Below are 27,601 nucleotides of genomic sequence, written 5' to 3' on the forward strand. Positions count from 1 at the left end.
GCGGCTGGTTTCCGGCCGGGGCCGTGCCCTCTGACCCGGACGTGACGTGTGCTTGTTATGGCAGCGGTTGGAATGGAGCAGCTGAAGGCCGAGATCGCCAGAAAGCGGAAACTCCTGGAGGAGAGGGTGCTGCCGGGGGTGAGGAGGGGGAGTGGGTGCTGCGGGGGGGGTGAGGAGGAGAGGGTGCTGCGGGGGGTGGGGAGGAGGAGAGGGTGCTGCGGGGGGTGGGGAGGAGGAGAGGGTGCTGCGGGGGGTGGGGAGGAGGAGAGGGTGCTGCGGGGGTGGGGTGGGGAGGAGGAGAGGGTGCTGCGGGGGTGGGGTGGGGAGGAGGAGAGGGTGCTGCGGGGGTGGGGTGGGGGGAGAGGAGGAGAGGGTGCTGCGGGGGGGGGGGAGGAGGAGAGGGTGCTGCGGTGGTGGGGTGGGGAGGAGGAGAGGGTGCTGCGGGGGTGGGGTGGGGGGGAGGAGGAGAGGGTGCTGCGGGTGGGGGGAGAGGAGGAGAGGGTGCTGCGGGTGGGGGGGGAGGAGGAGAGGGTGCTGCGGGGGTGGGGTGGGGAGGAGGAGAGGGTGCTGCGGGGGTGGGGTGGGGGGGGAGGAGGAGAGGGTGCTGCGGGTGGGGTGGGGGAGGAGGAGAGGGTGCTGCGGGGGTGGGGTGGGGGGGAGGAGGAGAGGGTGCTGCGGGGGGTGGGGAGGAGGAGAGGGTGCTGCGGGGGAGGGGTGGGGGGAGGGAGGAGAGGGGTGGGTGGGGGGAGGAGGGGAGAGGGTGCTGCGGGGGGGGGGGGGGAGGAGGAGAGGGTGCTGCGGGGGTGGGGGGGGTGAGGAGGAGAGGGTGCTGCGGGGGTGGGGGGGGGAGGAGGAGAGGGTGCTGCGGGGGTGGGGGGGGGGAGGGAGGAGGAGAGGGTGCTGCGGGGGTGGGGGGGAGGAGGAGAGGGTGCTGCGGGGGGGGGGGGGAGGAGGGAGAGGGTGTGCTGCGGGGGGGGGGTGAGGAGGAGAGGGTGCTGCGGGGGGGGGGGAGGAGGAGAGGGTGCTGCGGTGGTGGGGGGGGGAGGAGGAGAGGGTGCTGCGGGGGGGGGGGGGGGAGGAGGAGAGGGTGCTGCGGGGGTGGGGTGGGGGGAGAGGAGGAGAGGGTGCTGCGGGTGGGGGGAGAGGAGGAGAGGGTGCTGCGGGTGGGGGGGGAGGAGGAGAGGGTGCTGCGGGGGTGGGGTGGGGAGGAGGAGAGGGTGCTGCGGGGGGTGGGGGGGGTGGGGAGGAAGAGAGGGTGCTGCGGGGGGGGAGTGGGTGCTGCGGGGGTGGGGGGGGAGGAGGAGAGGGTGCTGCGGGAGGGGGAGGAGGAGAGGGTGCTGCGGAGGGGGGCAGGAGGAGAGGGTGCTGTGGGGGGGGAGGAGGAGAGGGTGCTGCGGGGGGGGGGAGGAGGAGAGGGTGCTGCGGGGGTGGGGGGGGGAGGAGGAGAGGGTGCTGCGGGGGGGGGGAGGAGGAGAGGGTGCTGCGGGGGGGGGAGGAGGAGAGGGTGCTGCGGAGGGGGGCAGGAGGAGAGGGTGCTGTGGGGGGGGGAGGAGGAGAGGGTGCTGCGGGGGTGGGGTGGGGAGGAGGAGAGGGTGCTGCGGGGGGGGGAGGAGGAGAGGGTGCTGCGGAGGGGGGCAGGAGGAGAGGGTGCTGTGGGGGGGGGAGGAGGAGAGGGTGCTGCGGGGGGGGGGGAGGAGGAGAGGGTGCTGCGGGGGGTGGGGTGGGGAGGAGGAGAGGGTGCTGCGGGGGGTGGGGTGGGGAGGAGGAGAGGGTGCTGCGGGGGTGGGGTGGGGGGGAGGAGGAGAGGGTGCTGCGGGGGTGGGGTGGGGGGGAGGAGGAGAGGGTGCTGCGGGGGGTGGGGAGGAGGAGAGGGTGCTGCGGGGGTGGGGTGGGGAGGAGGAGAGGGTGCTGCGGGGGGTGGGGTGGGGAGGAGGAGAGGGTGCTGCGGGGGGTGGGGAGGAGGAGAGGGTGCTGCGGGGGTGGGGTGGGGAGGAGGAGAGGGTGCTGCGGGGGTGGGGTGGGGAGGAGGAGAGGGTGCTGCGGGGGTGGGGTGGGGAGGAGGAGAGGGTGCTGCGGGGGTGGGGTGGGGAGGAGGAGAGGGTGCTGCGGGGGTGGGGGGGAGGAGGAGAGGGTGCTGCGGGGGTGGGGTGGGGAGGAGGAGAGGGTGCTGCGGGGGTGGGGTGGGGAGGAGGAGAGGGTGCTGCGGGGGTGGGGGGGAGGAGGAGAGGGTGCTGCGGGGGTGGGGGGGAGGAGAGGGAGGAGGAGTGGGTGCTGCTGGGGGTGAGGAGGGAGAGGTAGAGGATGCTGCCTGGGGTGATGAGGAGGAGAGGTTGCTGAGGGGAGAGGGGAAGGAGGAGAGGGTGCTACTGGGAGGTAGGAGAGGAGGAGGAGGAGAAGGAGAGGGGTGGGATGAATGGAGAGAGGAGAGGGGTGGGTGGGACCGAAATGAGCTGTGGCCGATCTCCTGATGTGGGAAATGTTGATATGGGAGCAGCGGCAGATGTTGAACCTTCGGATTGGGGGCTGGACTGTAGAGCACCTTCATCCATGGGTGGGAATTTGTTTGGTTAGTGACCAAGTGACCCACAGTCTAATCCCTCCCCTGACTGGCGGTACATATGATAACATGGGAGTGGAGCTTTCGAATAAAGTTTGAGCGCAGCAATATTGGGCTGGAACCTCCCCAATGTCAGATTTGGGGGGGGCGTTACCCCAAAGATGCGCTGGGAATCCCTCTGGGAAGTTCCCAGATAAGGGTTTGCATGGCAGTTGGCCAGTAGTGCACTCTTCCCCTTGACAATTGTGCAATGCTGGGAACCATCCGAAAATGCGGTTGAAATCTCAAACTCCGGGTGGTTCCACCGGGGTTACTCCAATAGTTACCCAGAAAACATTAGAAGAATTCAAACCTCTTCTAACTTCCAAGTAACTATTGTAAAGACCCAGATTTATTACCCCCCACTGGACTACCCCCACAGTCCTGCTGCCCGCCACCCCACCCCCGGGGAATACCCCACCCCTGTCTAACTACCGCACCCCCCCCCAAACTTCATTCCCCACCTGTTGATCCCCCCCACGGGATTTCACCCACCTGCACAAGACTCCTCACCCGACATTGCCTCTTCCCACCCCCACAACTCCAACGCCTTCTGATGTCATCCATCCACCCCCCCCCCCCAATCCGATATTGGACCCTGTGCCCCCGTCACCTCCCAATGTCAGACCCACCCCTCCGATGTCAGATCCTGCCCACCCCCACCATCTGCTGACGGACACTGCCCCCCATCACCTCCCGATGTCGGACCCTGCCCTCATCCCACCCAACCTCCAAATACCCTCAGCCTCCCAAACCCTTTTCACTTACCTTAGGCACTTACTTTCTCCCTGGCTTGTCATTTTCAATCGGACCTTTAAACTGCTACACAGTAGCTAGTGCTGTTTTTAAAAAAAAAAGGGCATGTCTTCCTTCAATATGACGGTGCTGGACTTGGAGACAGCTGCGCTGCCTGGATCTCACCTGGCCTGTTGGAAGGTTGGGAGAGACAAGTATAGAAGAAACTTGGTGTAGGTAAATGGGCACAGAGTGGCAATCTGAAGCTGATTGCCACTCTGAGAAAGTTACAGCCCATTGTCTATCTACTGACAGAAACTATACAAATAGAAAAAGCTCTGTGTTTAGTGATAGTAGCCGGTGTAATGCAGCTGGTGGAAATATGTCAGCCTAGTATTTTGCAGCTCACTTTCTCTTGAAGTTTGTTAAAGTAGAACTTGAAGTGAACATTTGATCTTTAACATTTCTGTATCCCAATGTTATATGATCAATGGTTAACTACAAATGAGACAGCTATATGCTTTTGATGTATTCATTCTTTGTAGTTCTCTATTCCTATTCCAATGTTTGTAACTGTGTTGGTGTAAGAGTCTGAAAAGCATTATTTACGTTCCTTACTTTATACATCCAATATCTCACTCAGTTTCTTTACTCATGCTTAAAGCTGTTGTAACATTTGTATTCACAGCTGTTTACGACACTTGCCATTATATTCAGGGTGCAGTGACTAAGAAGTGGTGATAACTCATTTTTGTATTCTGACAGGAATCAAAAAAGTTCTTCAAACGTAGTGACCTTGCCAAGAAAGAAGAAGAGGCATATTTAGAAAGATGTGGTTACAAGGTACTCATTTCATATTTTAGATTTGAGATTATTAGAGGTCAATGAGTTGATCCTAATTTCCTAAAACTATTGCAAACAAATGCATTTCACCAGTGAGATTTAACTGTGAGAATTTAACAACAAACCTTTCCTGTGAAACTTGTATCAATAGGTTGTAAATGAGGAGTCAACACCAAAGGTATGGGTAACAAGAACAAATTTTATCTTTTTGTTTTGGGCTGTAGGTAAGCCATGTAGCTGAATGCATGACAGCAAATAGTATGTGAGCCTGTGCCTTGGCTTTTTTTTAAAGTTTGGCATTATTTTATTAGACCTGAATACCCTCTTGTTTTCTGTTAATTAAATAAAAGTGGTTAAATGTTAACTACAAAATTTGTTCTTTCAATCATTAACTGAAATAAGTATTGTAATCAGCTCGAATAATTGTTATACCCATTTACTTCAAGTATGGCTAATTTAAGAAATATTGTATAATTTACATTGAATTACAGTAAAAAAAAACCTTATTACAGAAAACTGGCTTATAAGAATGATATGGCGCATCGGCGCGTTAATCTTTTCCACTCAGTAATAGGGGACAAGCTTGCATCCGCAGTTTTCTTGGTGTCAAGAAGAACAGGCATGTACCTCATTCAGGGTAGGAGAAAAAGAATTGGCAAGAAAATCAATATAGCTACTCATACCTATGTTTGTGTTTGGTTATAAAGTGGTATTGTCAGAGTTGGAGCCTTCTATTTGTAGAATACCATGTAGGATTTTTTAAAGAAGGAATAATTTGGCTATAAATGCATTTAATTTCATAATGGAATAACTTTATAATATTCTTCAATATTATAATTTCAAGACATTTACATGTGTCTTAAAAAGTAAGTAGAAGATTAGTCACTGTTGTAAGTTTCTGCCTACAGAGCTGGTAACCAATACTAAATTAACACCAATAAAACCATATATCATGTTATGCATTTTTTTCTTACATTAGTCCTGTAAAAGAGTAAAATACTGATCAATTAAGCAAAATAGCACTGAGATTCTTATGTGCATGAAATCAGTTGGAAAGCCTGTGCCTGCATCCGGAATGCAGTGTTGGTAGAAAGTACTGTTTAAACCAAGTACCGTGGTTATAGCAGATGTAGCTGTTTGCCTGCATTAATGGTGTTATTGCAAGTCAAACTCCATTTTGTAATGTTGGTTAAGGCATGGGACTGAAGGAGGAACAGCATGGTTGGTAAGCATGGAACGCAAGGCTATTTATTGTAAATATGTATGAACACTTGTGCCATATTTTATTGTGGAAAATGTTTTGGAAATTGTTTTCGGAACCATTAGAGACAGGTACAAAGAATTAGTTTGTGTGAAGTACAGAAACAGGTCATTTGTCCCAACTGGCCTGTGCTAGTGTTCCACATGAACCTCCTTCATCTAACTATATCGGCATGTTCTTCCAATCATACTGGGTCGGTTTCTACATATTATCATTTCTTTATATAATGTAGATTATATTGTGATCATAATCTGAAGATTCCTAACTTTCATAACATGTTTGAATTGTACAATGCTTATTATTTTTTTCTTCAAAAAAATTTAGCTCAGGAATTAGGATGATGGGGCTTGAATAGAACACTTCAAACAATTTTCATTTTATACTGTTGTATTGTAATTAAACATTTATAGGGCACACTGTTCTAATATTTCAAGTATAAACCTGTACTAAACTTTTATAAAAGGATAAAATCAAAATTCATCAGCTTGAACTTTACAACCTGATATATTGTAATTTTTCTTGGAAATATGAATTACAATTTGTATTATATGTTGAGATTGAATATACTGTTGAATTGCATTGCCTGTGAATGATAGCAATGCGTTTGTTCGTCTAGACAGTAGAGTTGGGTGAATAGAAAACAATACATTTGGATGTTGAAAACAAGAACATGTAGAATATGATTCTGTGATCTAAAAGTGTGTAGTAATTGCATTTTAAACTTTTAAAAAGTGCTTTAGTTGTAATCCATTGGCTGTAAAATGTTTTGGGATGTCCCAAAGATGTGGAGGCTCTGTTTAAATATGACTCCTTATGCATCTTCCGCTTTCTTTACCCACCACTGATGGCCATGCCTTCACTGTTTAGGCTCCAGGTTTTAAAATTCCCTCATCGTTATCCTCCTCCTTTAAGGTGCTCCTTAAAATCTAGTACTTTGACTACACTTTTGGTCACATGTTCTCATGTCTCCCTCTTTGGCCCCGTGTCAGTTGTCATCTGATAACTCCCTTGTGAGGCTCTGGTCAATATTTATCCCTCTATCAACATCATTAAAACAGATTATCCTGGTCATTGGTCCATTGGCTGCAAAAATGTTTTGGGGCATCTTGAGGTCATTAAAAGTGGTATATAAATGCAAGTCTTTCCTTTTGCATCTATCTATTTCTAATTTACATGATCACAACTAAGCACTATTCCATTTGCAATCTTGCATTTTATGAAGTGTTTAATATTAATTACTTAATACCTAACATTTTATCCACGCTTGCAATTGATGCCCTAAGCTGGGAGCTTCTATAGCGGTCAGCAATTGCATCCAAATATTTTGTTCTGACTACCTTATTTATTAAGATAAAAGCAAAAAACTGCGGGTGCTGGAAATCCAAAACAAAAATAAAAATACCCGGAAAAACTCAGCAGGCCTGACAGCATCTGCGGACAGGGACACAGTTAACGTTTCGAGTCCATATGACTCTTCAACAGAACTGTTGAAGAGTCATACGGACTCGAAACGTTAACTGTGTTCCTCTCCGCAGATGCTGTCAGACCTGCTGAGTTTTTTCAGGTATTTTTATTTTTGCCTTATTTATCAATATGCCTTTCATTTTGCAATTGAAACTTCATCTCCCTTTCCCATTCTCTCCACCACCACCACCACCACCCCCCACCGCCCCCCAAAACCCGATATAGTTATTAACTCTCATGCACCACATCCCAACTTAATTTTTGTTAAATGTGTGGGTGTGTATGTTAATGTGGTATTCCTGCTGCTCTCCAAATTAAATTCCATTCATATTTAAGTTACTTGGTTACAAATTCTCTTGATTTTTTTTTGTTCTTCCCACAGTTTAGCTAAAAGTGCTTATGATGTGTAATAGTGTGTTTATTCCAAATAAAAGGCAATGTTAACAATTTATTTTGATTTATATCGATAAAATTCTAGTCTTTTTGCAGGAATCTATAAAATGGCAGATGTAAGCTTTTTAAAAAAATATTTACCCTGGAAAAAACTGATTTTTCCCAGCATTTCACAAAACAAGAAATGAGGGGACTTGGAATTTATGATATGTAATTTCTGGTATGATGGTGTAGGTTTACAGGTTAGTTCCTGCACTAAAGCTTTAATGACGAATACTGTTAATGTACAGGTGCAACCAAAAACAAATGAAGAAGATGCTTCTTCTTCAAACCCAGTGCTTGAACTCGAACTTGCAGAAGAGAAATTACCTATGACCCTTTCCAGGCAAGAGGTAATATTTAGTCTTGGTTAACACTGAACCTTGCAAATTGTGAAAATGAACAATTCACTACGAGCGATACATTTTCAAAACCTTAATGTTTAAACAAAATGTACACCCCTTCAATTCAAATATCCAATCAGAATTTGAACCAGAATCTTTGGTCTTTAACATGATACTTTTGATCCATACTGTCACATGGTAATAGCTGTGATTTTTCCTTGGCATATTGTCAAGTTAAACTCCTGAAGAGATCAATTTATAAAGAAGAATACTTTATAAAGAAGAATATGGGTTATGAAACCCTTCTTGTTCCAAGCTGAGTTTTCTGCTGATACCCAGACCACGTGTCATGTTGGCAAAGAAAGTTGCCTTCATTCAGACTTCTGCAAGAGACCATTTTTAAGCTAGTTACTACTGAATGTGCAATGACAACTGCTAAGTCCAACCACTCCTCCTCTAGCAACTTAGTTGAATTCTAGTTGCCCAGTGGCTTGAGCAACCTGTATCTCTCCAGTTAGAGAAATACCATCCTTTGGTGCTTCAAGAGGCTGCCCAATTGTGCTACCCTCCTATAAAATCTATTTGAAACTTTATATTCCTTTGATAAAAGCAAAAAACTGCGGATGCTGGAAATCCAAAACAAAAATACCTGGAAAAACTCAGCAGGTCTGGCAGCATCTGCGGAGAGGAACACAGTTAATGTTTCCAGTCTGAATGACCCTTCGGACATTCGGACTCAACGTTAACTGTGTTCCTCTCTGCAGATGCTGCCAAACCTGCTGAGTTTTTCCAGGTATTTTTGTTTTTGTTTTATATTCCTTTGCTTTAGAACAGATAAATAAATGGGTCCAAAATTTGCTGAGAAAATAGAACTCATGTACAATGCACAACATTTCCAATGTATAAATTGGTAGCAAGGAAGAGAAATCCCATGAATTATGAACCACAAGTTGCTGACCCTGCCATTCGCTTCATGCAAGCAGTATCTTGCCCTTAACCCCGTGAGTTCCATGAAATTTCTAAATCTGCAAATCACTTGCACATTAAACTCACCACGGAAAGTTAAGTCTAGTAATTAATGGTCTTTTGATGACATGATAATTGTTAATGACTGCCAATCAACCTCTCTGGCTCAGAAAGTGAATGATCAAAAGCCTGTAGGCTTATTCCTTCATGTAGTGAATTGTTGTTGGAGATTTTAAAAATGTCTTTTTCTTTAAAAATTCTTTCTTTTCTTTGTCCCTTTTTCCCACATAATTTCTCCTAACCTGTACCTGATTTGGCACTAAATTCACTCTCACGAGTTCACCCCCCTCCTCAGTCCAGCCTCTGTTTATTTCTCAATCCTTTAACTGTCATTGGCCAAGGAGATAAACTGTTGATCCCATTGTTCAGTAAGGCCGCAGATGTCTTGTTGCCCTCAGGATGCAGTTATCATTTTACATTTCTGACAGCTTGCAGGACAAAATGTTTTTGAGTTGATGGGTGCAGGAACAAACTTAAGGGGCCACAAATGAGTCTAATTTTCACACACTCTGTGGTGTTTGGTATGGGGTTACAGTAGATGGTGCTGTTGTACTGTAACCGATAATTTTAAAACATGGCTCAAGTGCATCACCATCTGCTGCTGGAGAATAGTACTACCTCACTTATTTCAGGGGAAGTCCCGACAGGGAAGAGAAAATTCTGGCATGCTCGTGCTTGTGTTTTAAACAGAAAGCTGCTTTGCCCTTTGAGAATTATTTTGGAAGCTACAGCTTTTGTATTCGCTTTCTTTTGTCAAGCAAATGGCTGGTAAATAGATTTGGCATAAATCTTTTACTTTCTGCTCAAGCATAAACTGTTATTTGCGCATCGTCTGAATATGTGAACAGTTATCAGTGGAACAGTATTTCAGCGTAGAATTCTTTTGATAAAATCAAACCTTTTTGTTTCAAGGTTATCCGAAGGCTACGTGAAAGAGGAGAACCAATTCGATTGTTTGCTGAAACAGACTATGAAGCCTTTCAACGTCTTCGAAAAATAGAAATCTTAACTCCTGAAATTAATAAGGTGTTCTTTTTGAAATAATTTATGAAGCTTTTCTTCGGCATTTTATATAGTGATGTCTCCTGTCACTTAGAGGTAGCAGAACTGCTGATACATTCAAGCCTGCACATTTGTGGTGGGGGGACAGTTAAATTGATTCACCTGAATTAAATTCTTAGCATGGAGTTTTACAAACTCTCTCCCCTTTTAAAAGCCCATGATCTGAATAACTAGTGAGCTCAGGAGATAGCCCAGCTGCCTTGTATTTGTTATAGCACAAAGATCACAAGAAAGGGCAGAGTGGCAACCTGTAAGTGTTTAGTTGCTGTTGTGCAACATATTTGTACTGAAATACACCTGTCTAAGTTATTAAAAGAAATTATGTTCCATTTTCTAGTAGCAGCATAAACCACAAACTTTACTTCCATTTTACTTGTGTGTTTTTCCAGCTTTTCATTCCCTGTTTATCTTTCAATTCCTACTTTTCAAATGCCCTTGTTTCGCTGTCTGTTTGTCTATTTTAAGCTTATATTTATTTCCTTCAATTTTCCTTTTTCAGGTCATTGAACCACATGAACAGTGAAACAGCATAACTTACTGCAAGGGGGAGAGGGGTCGCTGTACACATTTCGGCATTTGTCTCCTTTTTAAAAATGGCCTTCCTGGAATTGCATTTAAGAAAAGTTAGATAGAGATAATATGAGGCCCACAAATCTTTAAAAATCGACTCGATGTCATCATCACTCCATCCAAAAGCGAAAACTGGTTATAAGAATGTAATTTGACTCTGATCTATTGAAGTGATCATCTTGTGGGTCCTGGATATCAGACCAGTGAATATCACCAGATCTTTGTCTTCTGTTTCTGATTGACCAGCTCAAATTACATCATTAGAAGCCAATAAGCAGGTCACCCACTATATGACTTGCTGAACCAGGAACTTGACCTGGGGAATTCAATAGGGAAGGAAAGGAATGAAAAGCGAGATAAATATTCTTTTATTAGTATTGAATTTTAATCTGGGATTTTCAAAGCCGGGCTCACAGAATAAATAGCCGATGTCCGACCTCCCCCACCCCCTTTGGGCGATTGCATGATGGTTATTCTGAATGAAATTAGGAATTCTAGCTTTTGGAAAAGCTCTTGCATTTTTGTTCTTTGTGACTTTCCACAGGGTTTGAGAAATGACTTGAAAGCTGCTATGGATAAGATAGACCAGCAGTATTTAAATGAGATTGTCGCCGGTCAGGAGCAAGGTGAAGAGGAGGGACAGAATGACTTGAAAGTTCATGAAGAAAACACAACAATTGAGGAATTGGAGGTAAGAATTAAGGTTTGCTAACCTACTCTTTAGGGTAATCCAGAGGTAAGGTGAACCAAGGCTTTTAAAAATAATTTTAGCAATTGGTTTTATTCATTTAAAACAAAGTGGTATACAGATAGAGATAATTACAGACTTAATTAGAAGTAAAAATTAAAGCTCCCTGGCTGAACACTTCTGCTTTGGGATAATGGGGTTAATTCTCTGTGGAGGTCCTTCTTTGCATTCTTCAGATCTGTCTCGTGGACTGCCTCCTTGATCACTCTGAAATTACTGTCATACTTTGGTGTAAAAAAAAACTGTTGGCATTTTTCTTCCCTCCCTCTCTTTTCCATTGTTCAAACTGGCTGATGCTACAGACACTGCCACTGATGTTTCCGATAGATTTTCACAGACTTTCAGGCCTAGCTAAGCAACTGTTTTATCTTTAATCTTAGCCCTTATGAACCCAAAAGTGCATCATCTCAGTTAGTCTTCTACACAGTCTGAAAGAATGGTAATAATACCTTTTGGACCTGGTCAAGCTTCACAGTATGTCATCTTGAACAGTGAAGATTAATATTTCTGAGTTCTGTGATGTCTTGTTGATATTTTTAACCACATTCTCCCTTTGGGCAATCCAAGGTTTCTAGCCATTCTTTTAGTTTTCTTTAAGACAACTGTTACTTAGCAATGTTGCTTGTTTTTGAACTGTTGGTAACTAGTAACTATAAATTGAAAGTTAAAATGTCCTTTCTGGTGACAAATTTTGTTTCGATGTTTTGATGCAAAGTAGTTGAAATTTATTATGGTCTGGGTTTCAAAGAAGCCATATTGGACTTGAAATGTTAGCTCTATTTCTCTCTCCGCAGATGCTGCCAGACCCGCTGAGTTTTTCCAGCATTTTCTGCTTTTGTTTCAGATTTCCAGCAGCCCATAGTATTTTGCTTTACTGCACAGTGATTGAATGCTTTTGTGGTTTGAGATTATCACTTGTATTCATTAATCTGAAAAGGCCCTAAACAGCCTGTCTTTGAGGAAGGTACACAGTTACTAAAGCCATAGAAAAGAATTAAAGAAGACACCTTGAGTTAACCGAGGGAGCTTCGTAGTGTTGGTTTCAAAATGGGGGGAACAACATGTTGGAAATACAAAACACATCAGTCAGCACCTGAAAGGCAAAAACAGAAATACAGAAAATCTGAAACAAAACCAGCATATTGAAAAATCGATAGCATCTCAGTAGCATCTGACTGGCTAGTATTTGAATGAGGTGCTTCATATTCTGATGAATGTTATATATTCAACATTTCATCTGTCTTCAGAACCTGTCTGACCTGTATTTTTCTAGCATTTTCTTTCTTTGTACAATGTAAGTAGATTTATGTACCAAATAACACATTTTAAAGAATACCTTAAAAGACATTGACAAAAAAAAACATGGCATTTTCATAAGATCTAAATAATTGCAGATGAGATCATGTTATCAGGTGTTAAGAACTAGAGAGATTTTTAAGATTTGTGTGTGTTGGGAATAAGCTGCAGCTTTAAGTTTGTTTAATTTCTATTTTTTCGATTTTGTGGATTAAAAGGGGAAACCTGGGCTGAGTTTCATTTACAGTTTTCTCTGTGAGATGGAGCCAGCAGTTCTGGAGCTGTTTGTGTACCTGTATTTCAATGAAGTTTTATGACTCTTGAAGTGGTTTAGGGAAGTTAAAACAAAGTAGCAACAACTACTGTTGCCAAGCAACAGGGGGCCCACCCACATAGACAGGAAAAAACAGAAAAGCAGTTTGATTTTAGTTGGTAGAAGCATTCCACAGAAACTGCCAGAGAGGCAGGAAGGGAGCTGCAGGGAGCAGATCCCAAAGAAAAAAAAAAGTCCCAAAAACCAGCGAGTTGGGCAGAAGATGTCCCCAGGAAGACAGTGAAGTCAGGGGAAAAGAACAAGAATCTGAACCAGTCCTTTTCAGTGGAAGTGAAAGCAAGGAGCAGAGGGAAAGGCTCCAAATTAAAGACAGAAAGCTGGAGGAAGCAGACTTAAAGCAAAAGGAGACAGCCAAAGATGGGTGACTCCTTACTACAAGCCTGTGAAGCAGTGGTGTTCAGTTGGTATGGCTGAGTAGCAGAGAGAGTGTATGGAAGGCAAAGCCTGAATGCATGTGGTGATCCAGGGGAGAGGAACATCAGAAGCAGGAGTCAAAACTCTGGAGGTGGTTGCTTGTTGAAGATGTCCAAGTGAAAGCATAGCTTGGGAGAAAATTCCAAGGCGAGTTCTTTGAGAGTGGAGATGGGAAACCCTTGTTTGAAAGTGGGAATTCAGTGAGACTGGTTGACTCATGATGTGACAAGTGTCAGGGGGGAGTTGATGAGAAATCCTTGGCATCTGCTTTGGGTGCCACCTGTCACTTGGTTTCAGAGTGTGCTGTGTCCAACCATAAGTCACCTATTGGCCTACATGGACTATACACATACTGTGAACATAAGAGTATAAGATAAATTTTGTAATTTGTGTTATCCTTACAAACCTGTATGTATTTGTAAAGGTATAATTGTGGGTAAAGGTGTAGTGCAATATAGTTCATTTTTTCTTGTTTAATAAATGTTTTATTCTTTTAAAAGTTCATCCGTGGACTTTAGGACTTTGTTCAGTAGCTGCCCTCCATGCTTCAAAACAAAAACTAATGGTTAGGATCCATCAAACCAGGTTCCACCCTGGGATCTGACTTATCTAATAATAGGATCATAACACAGGATATGCTGCAAAAACTGATGTGAGCAATAGTGACTGGTACAGTTAGAGGGACCAAAATGTTAAATGTGCTATCACAGCAGAGGGAGATTTGCAATCATTGGTCTGAGAAAGCCCTGGCTCCTATCAGTGCTATAAACTAAAAATTTTAGTTTTTAAAAACCGCTGAGCAGCAAATGGAACTTTTCCTAATTTTGACACTACGCTGCTTGTGGTAAAGAATCCTTGAGTATTAACAGCTGCAGATCCTCAATTCCGGAGGTAATAGCTTGTCTGTGATAGTGTGGATCAGCTGTTCACCTATCCTGGTGAGAATAACCATGGTCAGGTTTTGTTCGCTCATCGGCAGCTTGTGCCATAATACTCCCCAGTCTAAGTCTCGCACCGGCATCTTCAAAGATGTTGGTTTGTGCAGCAGACCTGCAAAAACCTTCTCGATGTGCTTTGCAGTCTTTTTTTTTATTTTTCCTCTCGCACCAGCTGTACAACGTCACATGACTAGCAACCTAAAAAGTGCTTTTAAAAAGATAGCCAATATAATTTCAGTCATAATGTCACAGCAGCTACAAATAAGTTGTTTTGTATTTTGTGTTAACTGCTGTTAATTGGTTATTCACAATGCTCCCACAAATTGCAACTAACAGTTTACTTCTAATGCAGGCCTTGGGCGAGTCCTTGGGACAGGGTGATGACTATAAAGATATGGATACAATAACCAAAGTTCTAAGGGTAAGGCAGCAAATATTGGTATTATTTTTAAAGAATGCTTCTGTGTGACAGAATGGTGCAGTGAACTACACACATTTAACAAGTTGGTCCAGAAGGCGAACCAGCCAGATCGGTTAGGATGAAACCAACTTCTAAACAAAAACAGAACCACCCGGAAAAACTCAGCAGGTCCAGCAGCATCGGCGGAGGAGAAAAGAGTTGACGTTTCGAGTCCTCATGACGCTTCGACAGAACTGAGTGAATCCAAGAAAGGGGTGAAATATAAGCTGGTTTAAGGTGTGTGTGTGTGTGTGTGGGGGGGGGGGGTGTGGAGGCGGTTTGGGTGGGGGGAGAGAAGTGGAGGGGGTTGATGTGGTTGTAGGGACAAACAAGCAGTGATAGAAGCAGATCATCAAAAGATGTCAACAACAATAGAACAAAAGAACACATAGGTGTTAAAGTTGGTGATATCTAAACGAATGTGCTAATTAAGAATGGATGGTAGGGCACTCATGGTATAGCTCTAGTGGGGGTGGGGGGAGCATAAAAGATTTAAAAATATTTAAAAATAATGGAAATAGGTGGGAAAAGAAAAATCTTTATAATTTATTGGGAAAAAAAAGGAAGGGGGAAGAAACAGCACTTTACAGCCTTCCGGACTGAATATTGAATTCAACAACTTTAGGTCTTGAGCTCCCTCCTCCATCCCCACCCCCTTTCCGTTTCTTGTTTGTCCCTACAACCACACCAACCCCCTCCACTTCTCTCCCCCCACCCAAACCCCCCCCCCCCCCCCCCCCCACACACACACACTCACCTTAAACCAACTTATATTTCACCCCTTTCTTGGATTCACTCAGTTCTGTCGAAGGGTCATGAGGACTCAACGTCAACTCTTCTCTTCTCTTCTCCTCTTTTCTTCTCCGCCGATGCTGCCGGACCTGCTGAGTTTTTCCGGGTGGTTCTGTTTTTGTTTTGGATTTCCAGCATCCGCAGTTTTTTTTGTTTTTATCTTTATGAAACCAACCCCTTTCTGGTGGAAGTAAGCATCCTATGTGATGTACTTGGACATTCATAATCCAATTCCTATTGGACGTGAGCCTAAAGCACAAGACTGCCCAAGTGCCTGCTATTGTGGAATTGAATTGACAGTCCCACTTGCAAAGACCACATAATAGCTGGGTTGGAAAACAAACATTTCACTCTTGTGGAGTTGAAGGCATTCTTTAGACACATGTTGCAAGGGAGAATAGAGGGAAATTTAATCTGCATCTATCATGCTGTACCTGAACTAGACTGCTTGATGCCATCAGTGGGTGTTTGAAATGCAGTGTGTTCCATTCCTGAGCACCAATATTCCTTGCTTTGTTGAGCATAAATTTTTTTCAAAAAGTGTTTGTTCACCTAACCGCCCCCCCCACAACTAGAATTATTGCTCTGAAGAATTTTACGTAGTTTATTATATTCCCAAATATTTGCACCTATGTAAATTTGCACAGTGTAATTATATTCTCTTCTCCACCCCCCAGTGACGGCACTGTAACCCTCTTTGGTGAAGCTCAAGGCAAAAGCTTGCCTGTGGTGGTACATGTCATCTGCGTTGTTGAGAAATTGTACCTAATAGCCACACTCAGGTTTTGTACACTGTCTCCAGGAGAGAAACCCTTTATATTTAGCATATGATGGACCCATCATTGACAGCCTAAGAGAATCTTCTATGTTGCTCCCCTTTATAAAGCCCACCATTGACATTGGTAATTTGGGGAGGGTATGTTTCACAATCTGATATGGTTGTCAGTCATAATAGGCCTAATTGGCATTGAAATTGTCTGATAAGCTTTCTGACCAAAGCTTCATCTTTGCAGAATAGTTAGATTCTTTGATACAATGGAAAGCTGCCTTCCCCTCCTACTGTTCCAGCAATCTCAAGTAATCATTGCAATCTTCTCACAACCCAGTATTCACCTTTAACATCTGGATGAACTTTGCTACTGTTACAAGTTTTGGATCTACCTTAGATAAATCTTCTGTGTGCCTCAGATAAATAAGCAAAGCTGGCCACAACTATAAGCAGTCTCAGCATCATGTGTTCACGAATGTGACTGTACTGTGCATTATCGCATTATACAACAACATAATCCAGGGATCTAGGAGCCAGTACCCCTTTGTTGCCTGTACTTTAATGTTGTCCTTCACTTGTGCTTTCATGTGCTCTTTTCCCGGCTTTCAGAAGGCAGACTAACAAAGGCATTAGTGGCATGAGGCTAAATACAATTCCTTAAGCTACTTTATTTTACTGACAGCAAGTGAAGTTATGGGATAACAGTTGCAGTCAAATCTCACATTGATCTAATTAGCCATCTCCTTAATGAGAAAAATAGTAATACATACTCCATGATAATAATCTCCATCAGCAATCTTGTTTAACTTGATTAGCATTTGATCTCAACAGGCTCCGGAGGTGAGGAGAACATGAACGAGTTTCCCCTTGCTAGACCAAGTTCATTCTCAGACCTAACCAGCTCAATGACTTGATTTTGGCAGCATCTTCTTTTCTACACAGGCTCCAACTATGAAAACTGACCTCCTGCATCTGAGCTTTGAGCCTCTAGCTAAGGCATGTCTCTTTAAAATCCGATGGCCATACCACCAGAGCTTTCTGTTGTACTTTTAGTGCATTCGCTTGAAGTGGAAGGATAGTCCGCCTGACTGCTTTCCCATTAGGAATTCACCAATTAACATTCAAATTAATCCAATTGTCCTGTTCCATAAGAATATGTTCTTAGTAGACATTTCATACTGGGCTCTTGTAAATTGTTTCATCCCCACTCTACTATGTGGGGATGTTTGTTTTAGAATCATAGAATAGTGACAGCACAGAAAGTGGCCATTTGGCCTATCGTGTCTGTGCTGGCCCCCTACTCAGACCATCTTAAATGAATTAACGACTTACACTGATCATTGTGGAAAAGAGAGATGTTCATTTATATAATGCTTTTCATTGCCACTAACGTTTCAAAGTGCTTTGCAACCAGTAAAATATTTTTGAAGTTTAGTCATGTAGAAAACAGATCAGCCAATTTGTGCACAGTAAGCTCCCACAAAAAGCTGTGCCTTAGAAACAGAAGTTCGTGGCTGTTCTAGCACTTTGCAAATTTGCTTTGTTTTAAATAATAACTCATTCCTAAAATATTATGAAGATTTTTTTTAAATGAGCTTTTATGATTTGAAACAAGACAGGTCTCAACAGACATTCTTGTAACAATATTAAGGAATTTGGATAAATTATGTGAAATTGGGATTAAAAAGTAATCTTGCCAGCAAATGCCGTTTTTAAAACAAAGATTGAACAGGTTTGATGGAAATCGGTGACTAGGCTAGCCCAATGGGGGAAAATAATTTGGTGTGTAAAGCTCCCGGAGACATTTCAATGTGATAAACAGTATATAAATGTAACTTTGACTTCACGTGTGCTTTCAGTAATGCATTAATAAAATAAAATAGAATTGGAGACCATTTGTATTTTAATAATAAGAGAAACCCTGAACTGCATTTGAAATATTTCAAGTCCCTATTCAGAAGTGAAGCAAAGATTTTTAAGCAAGCCTTTTGAATATTTTTTGCTGAATCCAAGAAAATTTGCTTGTCATATGAGTTTCTCATAAAGTGGAAATAATCTTCAATCCTTAAATACTGTTTTTTGATCTTCTAATCTTTTTAAGCATAGAACCTGACTTGTGAAACCTGATGCTATTGCACCTCCCTCTGACCTACTATCTTGTTTAGGTTTCCTAATACTTGGTGAAAAAATGCTATTTTTGTCTCAGTTGGGCTTCATATATTCCACACTTTGGTTTATAGATTTGAAATCTTCCAATACTTGAAGATAAAATCATAAATTATTTTAACCTAACTTCTTCCATAAGGCTCTGTAACATATTTTTATTATTTCCCTTCCATAGTTTCTTCTTGATGTTTGGGCAAAAGACCTGAATGCCAGGGAGGATTATTTAAAGTGCAGTGTACAGGGTAAACTTGCTGGAGCCACCCACAAGCAGACTGAATCCTACTTAAAACCCCTCTTCAGGAAACTTCGGAAAAAGGTAAAGGCTACCTGAGTCATTTTCACTTTGTTTTATACTTGGTGCACAGAACCAGCAGATAACCCATGATTTTTTTTAAAATTCATTGATGGGATTTGATCATCACTGGCTAGGCCAGCATTTATTACCCATCCCCAATTGCCCTTGTTCAGAGGGCATTTAAGAGTCAACCACATTACTATGGGTCTGGAGTCACACGTAGGCCAGACCAGGTAAGGACAGCAGATTTCCTTCCCTAAAGGACATTAATGAACCAGGTGGGTTTTTAGAACAATTGATAATGGTTTCATGGTCATCATTAGACTTTTAAGTCCAGATTTTTTAAAATTGAATTCAAATTCCACCACCTGCCGAGGTGGGATTCGAACTCTGGATTACTAGTCCAGCCACCACACCGCTATGCCATCACCTCCCCTCCCCTGGCACACAGGAAAGGAAAGACTTTTGGTAGCAGTCCATGCAGATTGATTTATTGCCACGATAACCGAGAGCAATCCATGTCTAAGTGCAGCAAGACTTGGACAATATCCAGGCTTGGCGACAAGTGGCAAATAACATTCATGCCACACAAGTGCCAGGCAATAACCATCTCCAACAAGACAGAATTTAACCATTGCCCCTTGATATACATTGCCATCGCTGAATCCCCCACTATCAACATCCTGGGTGTTAGCAGTGACCAGAAACTGAATTAGACTAGCTCTATAAATACTGTGGCTACAAGAGCAGGTCAGAGGCTAGGAATCCTGCGACAAGTAACTCACTTCCTAACTCCCCAAAGCCTGTCCACAAGCCAGGAATCTGATGGAATACTCTCCACTTGCCTGGATGAGTGCAGCTCCAACAATACTCAAGAAGCTTTATGCCATCCAGGACAAAGCAGCCCCATCCACAAACATTCACTCCCTCCACCACCGATGCACAGTAGCAGCAGTGTGTACCATCTACAAGATGCACTGCAGGAACTCACCAAGGCTCCTTAGGCAGCACCTTCCAAACCCATGACCAGTACCACTTAGAAGGACCAGGGCAGCAGACACATGGGAGCATCACCATTTGAAAGTTCCCCTCCAAGTCATTCACCATTCTGACTTGGAAGTATATCACCGTTCCTTTGCTGTGCTGGGTCAAAATCTTGGAACTCCCTCCCTAACAGCACTGTGAGTATACCGACACCACATGGACTGCAGCAGTTCAAGAAGGCATCTCCCCACCACCTTCTCGAGGGCAATTAGGGACGGACAATAAATGCTGGCCTAGCCATCAACATTCATATCCAATGAATGAATTTAAAAAATCATTTGGAATTAAATGATGCATTTCCTGCTGAAAATAAATATTTAAACACCCCCCCAACTCTGGAGATATGAATGTAGTTAACTTAAATTTAATGTAAAATTGTTAATGCTCCATGCCCAAATTGGCTTTTGATTGTAACAATTGTAAATAATTACTTATTCTCTGTGATTACTGTCCTTGGTATGTTTTGTAATAACAGTCCATGGACTACTGATGATCGTATGATTTGATTGATAGTATGAGACTTAGATTAGTGTTGCCATTAATTTGCTATAATTTCACTAGATACAATACATTGGCAAATAAGTTGAAATAAAATTCTTTTTTTTTCCCCTCAGACCTTGTCTCAGGACATCAAAGAGTCCATAACTGATATTATCAAATTCATGTTACAAAGAGAATATGTTAAGGTAAATACTGATATTAAACACTAATATCATATTTAGTGTTGAAGATACTTTAAAAATCAGTCATTTTTTTGCTGTCTGAAAAATGTAGGCTTCATTGAATATACTGAACTTTTGCTAACAAAATTACATTTAAAGTGGATTTATGTCTGAAGTTGGAGCCCAAGGGAGCAATGCTTGGATGGAGATCCATAACCTTCAAATGCTACCCTACAGTATACCACATATAATTTCTGCTACAGATAAAAACCAAGGTTGTTTCTGATCCCCTGCAAAGCACATCTTCCTTGTCCCTAATAATTTCCCTCCTCTTTTCTCTTCATTTCTCACTCTTCCTCCTCCTCCTCTTCATTTCCCTTTCTCTGTGCCAGCCATTTCAACCCCTTACCATTTTAACTTTGTCCACTTATTTTCCCCAATCCAATGTTGATCCTCTAAGTCACTCTGCTACTTGAATTGAATCTGGTCTCTGCATACCATAGGCAGGAATTCCTGTTTTCTCAAATATATACCCCTACAATGGCTAACAACTTGAATTACTTTAAGCTAGCAGCACTCTGTTAGGAGTGGCAAGAGCAGAGGGGCTTGGGCATTCTGATTCTTGTCTGCAAAGGCAGATAGTACACAATCTTGAAATAGTCTAGACTGCACAAGATAAAACACAATTAGGTGCAAAGTTTAATACTTCAGCTCCCAGAGTTGGAGTGTCAGTGGAACCTTTTTTTAAACAAAATTCCAGTGAGGGCAATAAAATTGGCTCATGCAAATGCAAGCCATCAATCTAAATAATTGGATAAGCTAGATTAAATTGTCAAAATACCTTATTTCTTATGTAGTTATAGTACAAAACACATATAGATCTTATACATGTGACATTTGCATTGGTCTAAATGATGTATTATACAACTGATATTTGCAATAACTTTCCCTCTGCCTCCTACAAGAATATTTCGGCTAATTGGAACCATGGTTATATCATGTACTAAAATATCTCTGTTTCGTCATTAATACGCTAATCACCTAATGTTTAGTTACACAATTGTGATGTGATTGAAATTGATCAGAGGTGGTCAAATACTGATACTTCGATATGAGTAGTCCTTTAAGTTGAATCTCAGGAACACGTTAAAAGCCCTTTGGCTCCTTATTCACTGCAGGTCTAAATAATCTATGAACCTTTCTTTAAAAGAGGAAATATGCAGGTACTATTTTTCTGCACCACTTGAAAAGCCAAATTGCAGGACTTCTGTTTCATTAAGAAACTAAAGTATATCAATCACTGATTAACTCTTAAAGCAGTAATTGCATCATCACAAGAAGGTCCTAGAAAGAATTCAGTGGCAGGCAGGTCAATGGTGTATTATCTCTGCTGTAGAGAAGATCAAGTCAGTAATTCCATCAGGAAGAATAGGCTGTGATGTTGCCAACCCACCTCTATTCTGTAAAGAATACAAATCATCTTGGTTTTAAAAACTGAGCTCCTTGATGCAATTTCTCATACAATGAGAAACCAGTGATCATGACTGGATAAGCTGGTAGGAAGGGATAAATCTCTAGAAAACCTTGCTTGTCACATTCGGTGAGTTGCGTTCACCCAATAATGTATTGTAACTTTTTTTGGGAAGCTACAGAGAAGCACTCCATCTCTTACCCTATGTCCAATTCAAAACCATGCAATCTAGTGGATTTGGCAGTTTCTATCCTCAACAAACTTTGTGATATCCGACGTCTCAACAAGAAACTTTTTCTCTTTCTCTCAAGTGCTAAGGAACGCAAGCTCCAACAACTCATCGACACCAACACCCATCTAGGACCCTCCACCCCGGCCTGTCCCTCCGTCCCCACCCCATCTTCCAATCCCAACCCCAGCCGTGTATTCACTATACCCCCTGACCTTCCCCTCTCCGATGCTGAACGTTCAGTGCTCGGCAAAGGACTTAGTTTCATACCCTTACGCCCTCACCTCAATGAATTTCGGGCTCGGCATTCTTCGATGCTGAACTCTTCTTCCGCCGTCTTCGTCTCCAGGCTCACTTCTTTGGGCAGGAGTCCTCTCCCAGTTCAACGGATCCTTTTACCCATCTCCAATATTCTCCCTCCACCTGGACCCCTCCCTCTGGATTCTTACCTTCTCTTGATCTTTTCATTGAGAACTGTCGGCGCGACATTAGTCGTCTCAATTTCTCTGCTCCTCTCACCCATTCTAATCTGTCTCTCTCTGAACTTACTGCACTCCATTCTCTCAGGTCCAACCCTGACATTGTCATCAAACCCGCTGACAAGGGTGGTGCTGTTGTTGTCTGGCGCACTGACCTCTACCTCGTGGAGGCTGAGCATCAACTCGCAGACACTTCTTCCTACCTCTCCCTGGACCATGACCCCACCACTGAACATCAAGCCATTGTTTCCAGGACTGTCACTGACCTCATCTCCTCTGGGGATCTCCCTCCCACAGCTTCCAACCTGATAGTCCCCCAACCTCGGACGGCCCGCTTCTATCTCCTACCCAAAATCCACAAACAGAACTGCCCCAGTAGACCGATCGTCTCAGCTTGTTCCTGCCCCACAGAACTCATTTCTCGTTATCTTGACTCCCTTCTCTCTCCCCTTGTCCAGTCCCTTCCCACCTACATCCGTGATTCCTCTGACACCTTACGTCACATCAACAATTTCCAGTTCCCTGGCCCCAACCGCTTCCTCTTCACCATGGACGTCCAATCCCTCTACACCTCCATCCCCCACCAGGATGGTCTGAGGGCCCTTAGCTTCTTCCTCGAACAGAGGCCCGAACAATCCCCATCCACCACTACTGTCCTCCGTCTGGCTGAACTTGTTCTCACGCTGAACAATTTCTCCTTCAACTCCTCTCACTTCCTCCAAATAAAAGGTGTGGCTATGGGTACCCGCATGGGCCCCAGCTATGCCTGTCTCTTTATGGGGTACGTGGAACATTCCTTGTTCCAGTCCTACTCCGGCCCCCTTCCACAACTCTTTCTCCGGTACATCGATGATTACTTCGGTGCCGCTTCATGCTCTTGTCGGGACTTGGAAAAATTTATTAATTTTGCATCCAATCTCCACCCCTCCATCATTTTCACGTGGTCCATCTCTGACACTTCCCTTCCCTTCCTTGACCTCTCTGTCTCAATCTCTGGTGATAGACTGTCCACCAATATCCATTACAAACCCACCGACGCCCACAGCTATCTCGACTACAGCTCCTCACACCCCACTTCCTGTAAGGATTCCATCCCATTCTCTCAGTTCCTTCGCCTCCGTCGCATCTGTTCTGATGATGCTACCTTCAAAAACAGTTCCTCTGACATGTCCTCCTTCTTCCTTAACCGAGGTTTTCCACCCACGGTCGTTGACAGGGCCCTCAACCGTGTCTGGCCCATCTCCCGCGCAACCGCCCTCACGCCTTCTCCTCCCTCCCAGAAACATGATAGGGTCCCCCTTGTCCTCACTTATCACCCCACCAGCCTCCGCATTCAAAGGATCATCCTCCGCCATTTCCGCCAACTCCAGCATGATGCCACCACCAAACACATCTTCCCTTCACCCCCCCATCGGCATTCCGTAGGGATCGCTCCCTCCGGGACACCCTGGTCCACTCCTCCATCACCCCCTACTCCTCAACCCCCTCCTCTGGCACCACCACATGCCCACGCAAAAGATGCAACACCTGCCCCTTCACTTCCTCTCTCCTCACAGTACAAGGACCCAAACACTCCTTTCAAGTGAAGCAGCATTTCACTTGCATTTCCCCCAACTTAGTCTACTGCATTCGTTGCTCCCAATGTGGTCTCCTCTACATTGGAGAGACCAAACGTAAACTGGGCGACCGCTTTGCAGAACACCTGCGGTTTGTCCGCAAGAATGACCCAAACCTCCCTGTCGCTTGCCATTTTAACACTCCACCCTGCTCTCTTGCCCACATGTCTGTCCTTGGCTTGCTGCATTGTTCCAGTGAAGCCCAACGCAAACTGGAGGAACAACACCTCATCTTCCGACTAGGCACTTTACAGCCATCCGGACTGAATATTGAATTCAACAACTTCAGGTCGTGAGCCCCCTCCCCCATCCCCCATCCCCACCCCCTTTCTGTTTCCCCCTTCCTTTTTTTTTTCCAATAAATTATATAGAATTTCCTTTTCCCACCTATTTCCATTATATATAAAAATAAATTTTTTTTTTACATCTTTTATGCTCTCCCCACCCCCACTAGAGCTATATCTAGAGTGCCCTACCATCCATTCTTAATTAGCACATTCATTTAGATAATATCACCAACTTTAACTTTAACACCTATGTGTTCTTTTGTACTATTGTTGTTGACATCTTTTGATGATCTGCTTCTATCACTGCTTGTTTGTCCCTACAACCACACCCCCACTCCACCTCTCTCTCTCTCCGCCCCCCACACACACACCTTAAACCAGCTTATATTTCAACTCTTTCTTGGACTTGAACTCAAGTTCTGTCGAAGGGTCATGAGGACTCGAAACGTCAACTCTTTTCTTCTCCGCCGATGCTGCCAGACCTGCTGAGTTTTTCCAGGTAATTTTGTTTTTGTTTGTGATATGCAGTTGAGCTATTGGCTTTCTACAAGATCTGTCATAGATTATGCTGTAGGTGAAGTTTATTAAGGAAAACCGACAGGAGCATGTAGCAAGCCACACAACATGATTGCATCAACCCAAAAACATTCACTCTCTATAGAAACACAGTCCCAGGCAATGCTGCAAGCTGGAATTCTGTCTCTTGCACACACAAACCTGAAGCACAGAACTAATTGTCACTGTTGAACCAGAGTTAGTACAACATCATTTTGCATCACTTGACCATTTAACCTTTACTGAATACATGAGAGCTTTTGTTTTATTTGAAAAAGTTAATGGACAGTTAACTGGATAACTCTTGCATTACGTTACTGAAATCAGCAAGATTGTTCAGTATCAATTTTATATAAAGTAGCTGTCTTTTCCACAGGCAAATGACGCTTACCTTCAGATGGCCATTGGCAATGCTCCATGGCCTATTGGAGTGACCATGGTTGGTATCCATGCACGTACAGGTCGTGAAAAGATCTTTTCTAAACATGTGGCACATGTTTTGAACGATGAAACACAACGAAAATACATTCAGGTTTGTCTGTTAAATCCTGAATTGAAAGTTTTATACTGAGCTGTAAAAGGTACTTTGTAACCTTTGGGCTTTTATTATGCAGTCGCGATTTAGGCTTCCTCTGCACATTTTATTTTCCTCTTGTGTATATGGCCTTTGGGAAGGAAAAATGTTGGTTAGTTTCTCCTGTAGGCACAACACACTTAAGGTGCGCAATACCTGCTGGGTGTCAATAGAGGAAAATCAACTTTTTATAAATTCATGCTGATTTAGGAGATCAGCTATCGTAGTATGTGTTGCACCCAGTGGCACACCAAAGTGTTGTACTTAGATGCAAAACACCCTTTCTTTTTTTAAAAAAGCAGGCAGGTATTTCATGATGGGGATTTCTTGACTGGAGCCAGTAATTGGCTCAATTGCCTTCAGATTGGCCCCAGCAATTTATAAGCAGCCCCAATTATTTTGATTTGGCTATGGAGAGCATTTAGCAGTGATTTTGGAGGGACGTGCCAGGTTAACTCAATAATTTCACTCTTTAAAGCTTATCCTCCTTGTGAGCAACAGCATCAGAGATCAGCTAATGTTACTTTAAAGAAACCGATACACTATGAAAATAATGATAAGCAGCAAATCTAATATTTCACATAGCATTTGACAGCCTATGATGGAATTAAGTGGAAAGAAATATAGAACATTTAGCTTAATTTTGGGGTATTCAGTTTAATTATGAACAGCTTGTGCAAAGTAGAAGCACATTGTCGGGAACAATTGCTGAGCAATTACAAGTACAATAAGTCCATTGAAAGACCTTATTACAGATTTTTGAAGGGGCACCAGATTACAATTTTCATATGTCTGAAATGAACACTTACCTCAAATTGCATTCATATTTGAGTATTGAATCTCCCCGATGCTATATTTTGCAAAGACATTTATTAAGTAAGATTAAAGCATTGGGTGTTATAAATTGGAATGTGAATTATTTAATAACGAAGTATATACCACCTTTTTTAAAATTGTAAAACATCTCCAAACTCTTCTTTGAGAACTTAAGCCTTTTCATTCAAGACAACACTTAGTCCTTCAGAATATATTCATTTACCAAAAGCCATTGCTCCAATTTTATTTTTCCTCATTGCTGTTCTTCTAGGGGTTGAAGAGGTTGATGACCATCTGCCAAAAGCATTTTTCAACAGACCCGTCAAAGTGTGTTGAGTACAATGCACTCTAACCAGCTAGCTTTTGAATGGAACATTTTCTATATTATTCCTGGACAGGACTGTAAGAATCAGACCTATCGGGAACTGTAAAGAAGAATATGTGTGTCTGTGCAAGTATTTTACACATCAATGAGATTTTCTTCTTCAGAAAAGCACCAAGCACTAAAGCTGCATGACCCCCACAGTTGTGTTTGTTTAGTATTAAATAACTTATAAGCATCTGCATCCAATTGCCTTTAATTACTCTTCTGGTAATTCAAACCCATTTTTTGAGAATTAAGTCTTGCGAACAGAACTATGCTGACACAGTCTTTTGGAAAATACTTTGAATTCAGGATTATATTTACATAACACTTTTTTAGAAAAAGATATATAGTTATTAAATATTTTCCATCGTTGCTCTGTTGGTTTTGACTGAATCACCTGTAAATTATTGAAATCCGAGTTGTGAGCTAAATGTTGTTTCAGCTATTTCTCATTCTAATGCTTTCAGGCCATGAATCCCTGGAAATTGCATCATGTGTTTTGCCCAGATACTTGTCATTCTCATGTGACCAGCAAACGGTTACATTTTCTTTGGCAGTTGAAGCCACTAACGACCTGCAGTTGCTGTGCATCAGTGTTGTCTGCTAGTCCATGTTACAATGAAATAGATTTTGATGCAGACTGTCCACTTTAAGTGTAAATTAGCATTTTTAGAAATGCTTAAAAGTTGCTGGTGTTCCAAATTATCCTGAATGTCTATCTTGGATGCTATAATGTAAATCTTTTTGTTCTTTCCATTTACAAAACTTTTCTTCTCCTTATGTTGCTGAACTATTTTGTTGGCAGTTCCAGAGCAGTTTTGGTTTTGTAAAAATACTGGCCTGCATCTGAATGAAAACTGGTGCTGTAAATATTCTCCAAAGTATCTGCTTCTGATGTCTCATGTGAGCACTGTATATAGCTCAAATTTTTTGACTTGTGATAAAGGCTCTTGTTA

The 27,601-nt window shown here is 43.2% G+C and overlaps 1 protein-coding gene across 2 annotated transcripts; it reads left to right on the forward strand.

The window, feature by feature from the left end:
- Nucleotides 1-4: 4 nt before the first annotated feature.
- prpf18 (PRP18 pre-mRNA processing factor 18 homolog (yeast)) lies at nucleotides 5-27,601 on the forward strand. Of its 2 annotated transcripts, none has more exons than XM_041202341.1 (10): nucleotides 5-138; nucleotides 4,097-4,174; nucleotides 7,583-7,684; nucleotides 9,614-9,727; nucleotides 10,878-11,024; nucleotides 14,416-14,484; nucleotides 18,426-18,566; nucleotides 20,204-20,275; nucleotides 25,265-25,420; nucleotides 26,550-27,601. In XM_041202341.1, the coding sequence occupies exons 1-10, from the start codon at nucleotides 58-60 to the stop codon at nucleotides 26,628-26,630; spliced, it is 1,041 nt and encodes a 346-aa protein (XP_041058275.1). In that variant the 5' UTR covers nucleotides 5-57; the 3' UTR covers nucleotides 26,631-27,601. The 2 variants fall into 2 exon arrangements, with proteins under 2 accessions (XP_041058275.1, XP_041058274.1); XM_041202340.1 differs by lacking the exon at nucleotides 5-138 and adding an exon at nucleotides 2,463-2,551.

The sequence above is a fragment of the Carcharodon carcharias genome, chromosome 13 (assembly GCF_017639515.1).
Source record: "Carcharodon carcharias isolate sCarCar2 chromosome 13, sCarCar2.pri, whole genome shotgun sequence".
Taxonomy (NCBI): Eukaryota; Metazoa; Chordata; class Chondrichthyes; order Lamniformes; family Lamnidae; genus Carcharodon; species Carcharodon carcharias.